General features: G+C 40.6%; 1 protein-coding gene across 2 annotated transcripts; it reads right to left on the bottom strand.

Annotated features, from left to right (window-relative positions):
* Positions 1–263: 263 nt before the first annotated feature.
* LOC112231714 (C-type lectin domain family 4 member E) lies at positions 264–5,849 on the bottom strand. 2 transcript variants are annotated; one of them, XM_042312137.1, is made up of 6 exons: positions 5,488–5,849; positions 4,710–4,811; positions 4,456–4,569; positions 1,633–1,757; positions 1,440–1,540; positions 264–1,133 (listed from the first exon to the last, which is right to left on the bottom strand). In XM_042312137.1, the coding sequence occupies exons 1-6, from the start codon at positions 5,588–5,590 to the stop codon at positions 962–964; spliced, it is 717 nt and encodes a 238-aa protein (XP_042168071.1). In that variant the 5' UTR covers positions 5,591–5,849; the 3' UTR covers positions 264–961. The 2 variants fall into 2 exon arrangements, with proteins under 2 accessions (XP_042168071.1, XP_042168070.1); XM_042312136.1 differs by having other exon boundaries at positions 4,456–4,572; positions 5,488–5,847.
* Positions 5,850–6,138: the final 289 nt, after the last annotated feature.

Genomic DNA, 6,138 nt, shown 5'->3' with positions numbered 1-6,138 from the left:
TGTACATACTACCTCAATCAGCCTGATAGGCCTGACTAACCGATGTCTGTATGTAGCCTCGCTACTTATATTGGCTCGCTACTGTATATAGCCTGTCTTTTTACTGTTGTTTTATTTCTTTACTTACCTATTGTTCACCTTACACCGTTTTTGAGCCTGTAAGTAAGCATTTCACTGTAAGGTTGTATACACCTGTTGTATTCGGCGCACGTGACATATAAACTTGGATTACATTTGATAGATATGAGCACAGTGAAAAATCATGAATTCGTATAATCATTTAATAACTTGTTCCAGGGAAAATGGCAAAATATAGCACAAAATAATAAGATAAAGAGTTTGTCTCGTTAATCAATAGGCCATTTCAAAATATACATAGGGGATATTTGGGTGTCTGTGAATCCGGAGACAACGAGACCCAATAAATCAAGGCATCAACATTATAGAAATGAGCACAGAGAAAAATCATGAATTCACCCCTCTGGATCCAGTGTCTAAGGAGTACTGCCAGAATGCCTCTCTGTATGAAATCATTTAAAATACTTCTGTTGCAACAGAAAAGCCCCAGTACCCACCTGGCTCTGAAGGCAGGCTAAAGCAAACGCTCAAAGATATTGAAAAATTTCAAGTTGTATTTGAACCCAGGTCTCACATTTATCAGATGTGCAACTATCAGGAGTCGACTGTACTGACTTAACAACCTCATACTGGTCCCTTCTATCTGTTCTAATGCAGCTGTTTACTTTTTGTGTTGTTGTGTCTCAATCATTGTCTGTGTCTGATGTGTCCATTTAACTACTGAAGACAGGAAGCTACTAATGCATCCCAGGAAGTACTGTAAATGGGAATTTGATTCATATGTTCAGAATGAAAAGAACATAAATGAGTAGGGATGGAGACAGAATGAGAGCGGGAGAGTCAGAGAGAGAGAGATAGAGAAGGGGAGATGGTGGATGGGTAGTTACAGGAGGTTATTGTTACACAACTCACAAATCCAGATACGTTTTAGTGCACAATTTAAATCATTCCATGTCTTTTCAGGCTGATCTTGTCCATTTTGTAATTCAACACAGTCCTCCTCCGGAAAGCTTGAAAGACTTCGTCCATTATTAGGCTGGTCGATTATCCAGTAACTATGTTAACACAGAGAACCAGACAGTCACACTGTCAGTTAAACATCATCCTAAATAAAAGACATAATGCCTGTGTTTCTTCAGCTTTAAAGCCACACGCTGTCTGATGTGGGCAACCAACAAAAAGTAAAAAACATACTGTATATATAGTGTTTCTTGAAGAAAATAATGCTTGGTTTCTATGATTCATCTATAGAGCTCATTGAATGACATCTATGAAGGGAAACATTTGTTTTTATGAAGATGATCTGAGGCAATATCATTTATTTTCAAAGTATACATATAACAACTGGTCAAATCTCTCACCTTGTTCTCAGTGGTGTGCCGTCAACCCATTTCCAGGACCCCTCAGTCTCTCTGTCAGTCAGACCGATCCAGGCTCTCTTGTTGAGGGCAAATAGAAATCTCTGTTGTTGAGAAAGATAAATGAACACCGATCAAAAGATGTTTATCATGTCTCTCTCTCTATGTATTTATCTATCTCCCCCCACTCTCTCACCTGTTTCTCTCTGCTGTTTACGATCACCAGGTCTGCTCCTCTCTCCACACAGTCCTGTCTGCTCTCACTCCAGGTTTTACTCTCAGAAGAGACGAAGTACCAACAGGATTCAAACTTGTTCCAGCCTTCAGAACAGGTTAGTTAAAACATTCATTGGCATCTCATTGTTCTTCACTCATTAATGAAAGAATACAAAAAGCATTTTAGTACGCGTTCAGGGCCGTAACCAGGGATTGAGTTTCAATATCTTTTTAAAAATGCTAAAAAAATGCTTTTTGGAGAACAGCAAAAACAAGCAAAACGTTACCCCAGCCTTTATCACCTTGGCTGCTGTAGGTTCTTTCACCTCAGTTGATCTACAAACACACAGCCTAATAGCTATACAACATTAATATTATACCCCGGAAAGGGGAGAAATATGAGAAATGAGTTACACTGACAAGTAGCGTCAGTGACTGTTCAGTCAGTTGTAGTATTGAAATGTGTAATTCATCATCTCTTTACATAGATATGGCTTTTCTCAAATGACATTTCACATTTGTATTACTAGGCATTACTAATCAAGCTCCGCACAAACAGATATCAATGGAGCACACAGATGATCATGTTGTCACATTCACATGAATGATTTGAATATTACTAAGGATTCTGTATTAATATCAGTGATGTTGTGGTTAGAAAAAGATGTGTAATAGGTAAACTATATACTCTGTGGTGATCGAGATAAGAAGAACAACCAGTGATCTAAAGGAAATGTAGGACTATTTTAGACCTGCATTGTTAGCATTTTGAGTGCATTTAAATGTAGGCCTACGGGGAAGATAGGCCATGTGAATATGTTCATATTTAAACACATCTTCTTTTCTTTTAGTTCCTATCTTCATTGATACAGATTTAGTCAGGGGACCCCACATGGGACCCCAACCCTAAGTTTGGGAAAAACTGTATTAACCTCTCTCCGCCTTGCTTCCTCTCTCTCTCTGTTTCTTCTGCTTCCTCCTGCATGCATTGCAGCCTCCATCAGCCTCACCACTGAGTGCCACATCACTGTCTGTCTCAGTAGCCTAATCTTTGTAAAGCAAAGTTCTTATGAGAGCTTAGTAGCCTATTTGTTGCTCCTGTTGAGGTGGGCTCCTTTTAACATTACCATCTTACTTCATCCTTCTAGCTGGCTAAGTAATACTACCCAGAGCCATTCAACATTACTTATACTACCCAGAGCCCTTCAACATTACTTATACCACCCAGAGCCCTTCAACATTACTTATACTACCCAGAGCCCTTCAACATGACTTATACTACCCAGAGCCCTTCAACATGACTTATACTACCCAGAGCCCTTCAACATGACTTATACTACCCAGGGCCCTTCAACATTACTTATACTACCCAGAGCCCTTCAACCTTATACTACCCAGAGACCTTCAACATTACTTATACTACCCAGAGCCCTTCAACATTACTTATTCTACCCAGAGCCCTTCAACATTACTTATACTACCCAGAGCCCTTCAACATTACTTATACTACCCAGAGCCCTTCAACATTACCTATACTACCCAGAGCCCTTCAACATTACTTATACTACCCAGAGCCCTTCAACATTATTTACACTACCCAGAGCCCTTCAACATTACTTATACTACCCAGAGCACTTCAACATTACTTATAATACCCAGAGCACTTCAACATTACTTATACTACCCAGAGCCCTTCAACATTACTTATACTACCCAAAGCCCTTCACAATTACTTATACTACCCAGAGCACTTCAACATTACCTATACTACCCAGAGCCCTTCAACATTACTTATACTACCCAGAGCCCTTCAACATTACTTATACTACCCAGAGCACTTCAACATTACTTATACTACCCAGAGCACTTCAACATTACTTATACTACCCAGAGCCCTTCAACATTACCTATACTACCCAGAGCCCTTCAACATTACCTATACTACCCAGAGTCCTTCAACATTACCTATACTACCCAGAGCCCTTCAACATTACTTATACTACCCAGAGCCCTTCAACATTACTTATACTACCCAGAGCCCTTCAACATTATTTACACTACCCAGATCCCTTCAACATCACTGCAATAGAAGTCTACAGACATGATGACAGATTACTACTAATGTTTTGCTTATTTATTTCAAATGAATGGAAGTTCTGCTATTCTTTCACATTGTGTTATAGCAATGAGTTTGTGACGTATTGACTGTAAGACTAACGCATTGATGTTATGGATACCTGTGTGATTGTGACTCTATCTGTTACTGTGTCTGTGGAGGGTAATCGGAAAAACATGACTGACTGACATATCTATAAGCGACTATTTAATAGTTTTGTACTCATTCTCCGAGATTCAACTTGTATTTGTTTGGGGATGTCTGTAGACACGGCAGGAGATGCTGGTTTTTAAAATGTACTTTTGTCTGGCATCTCGCAAACACAGTCAGCAGCGTCTCTAGTGTCTACTTGAGCGGACTACGAGCTGGAGTAGGTCGTTTCACGTCTCAGCCCTCGGCCAGTGCTGTGAGAGGGAGGAGTTAGCCATTTGAGAAAGTGGTGACAGTGCTGTTTAAAAGGCAAATCCAAGATGCATTGGCAAACTTAACAACAAACCGATGTTCTTGATTCCACTCGTTTTCACAGACAAGCGATTAGAACTCAGTCAGATCAAGAATCTATTTTATTCATTTTTCACATTAGAAACAGTTGCTGAGGTCAGCACCTCAATGTCCTCATGTAGCTACGGCCCTGTGCGTATCGAACATGTACAGTTAATGTTATGATCGAGTGTTAGTTAAACTCACCAGGATTAGAACACTTTCCCATAATATAGTCTTTCTCCTTCTGGAGCTGGTCTCTCTCTATAATCAGGTCGTTGTAACTGGCCGGTAGCTGGTCTCTCTCTTCAGTCAGACAGTCTGCTAAAAGAGGACAGAATATATTGGATGTGGTTTGCCAGTCATTTAAACATGTCTAACATAGGAAGCACTTAGCTAAACAGAACAAAATTAATCGGTTGTCAAAGTCTGATATAATGATTAAATAACAATACACTCACAGACTAGTCGCAGGGAGATGTTGAGAGCGACTTGTAGAACACACAGCATCCCAAAACTTACAGCAACCATCCCGTAGAGTCTTCTCCCTGAACCGTCAGGTGCTGGGGAGATACACACTGGTGTGAAAACACACGGACACACAGCAGAGTGCAGTTTCAACATGATCAGCTACAAGAGGATCGTTTCTCACAGCTGTCTTGTGGTATTTTATGTATTTTATTAGGATCCCCTTTAGCTGTTGTGATAGCAGCAGATACTCTTCCCTGGGGTCCTCAGGAATTGACTGTATCACTATGACATGTTGAAACCTCTGAATACACTGAAAACATACATGCCTTTGCATATTTAAATGTGGGGTAAAATAATAACTTTTCCACTGGGAGTTTTCTGTTTTTGAGTCATGTGTTTGTATGTCTTGGTCGTTGTTTGTGTGTGTGTGTGTGTGTGTGTGTGTGTGTGCGCGTTTGTGGGTTAGTGGTGTAGAGCAGGTCTGAGCAAGGCCCCCACACCCAACCTAGGAGGGGTGTCTTTTTTTTGCCATGGGGAAGAGAGAAAATGTTGCTGTTCTAGAGCACATTTCCTGCTCTTCTACACATTTTGCCACGAGGCTGAGAGAAATATAACAGTTTTAATGCTAACTTCCTGTTATAAAAAACACACTATTCAAGGCTTATGACATGTTCATTTACTCTCTGTGGGGTGAGAGGGGCCCCAAAGCTTCTGTGTGTGTGTGTGTGTGTGTGTGTGTTTGTGTGATAGAGATTTCTGTGTTCTTACCTGAGGGATGTGTCTCAGTTGTCACTCTCCTCATTGCTCCATTCTGGTTTCCTTCAATAACCTTGTCAATTTCAACAACCTCTTTGTTGACGTAGTCATCCATCTTAACTAACTGTTTTATTACCTTTCTAACTGACTTGTAATGGTAATATCTACTGTATGATTCCAACTGTACTAACAAGTAGTTGAGTCGTAGATCTGATGTGTGACTTCACCTGGTACCTCTCTGAGCTCTGTCTCTGGTCCACTGCAGTTGATATAATGTTGAGTATCCAACCACCTTCAAGCAGGAACATAGACCTGACAGTATCATCTAACCGAGTGATAGAACATGACAGCTGCAGGACAACAAATAGTGACAAGTGCAACCTTTCAGCCAATCACTTTGTGAGGAACGTTGGTTGTTTCCGCAGCCTTCAAACGGAGGGCACGTTATGGCTCAAACTCTTTACCGCACTGATGACCATTTAGGGGCATTTATTTTGTAACAACGCTGTCTCTGCGAAATCAGTATGAAGGTATATTATGAAGTTTCTGTGGAAAATGTCTTCATCAGAGGATTTAAAGGGAACTTCACTCGTGTGTTGTGTGTTGTGTGTGCGTGTGGCCTGCGTGTGTCTGCATGCGTCTTGTACAGTATGTGTGTGTGTC

The sequence above is a fragment of the Oncorhynchus tshawytscha genome, linkage group LG34 (genome assembly GCF_018296145.1).
Source record: "Oncorhynchus tshawytscha isolate Ot180627B linkage group LG34, Otsh_v2.0, whole genome shotgun sequence".
Classification (NCBI taxonomy): Eukaryota; Metazoa; Chordata; class Actinopteri; order Salmoniformes; family Salmonidae; genus Oncorhynchus; species Oncorhynchus tshawytscha.
Note: the sequence above shows the minus strand (reverse complement) of the source record. Positions and strands in the feature narration are given on the sequence as shown.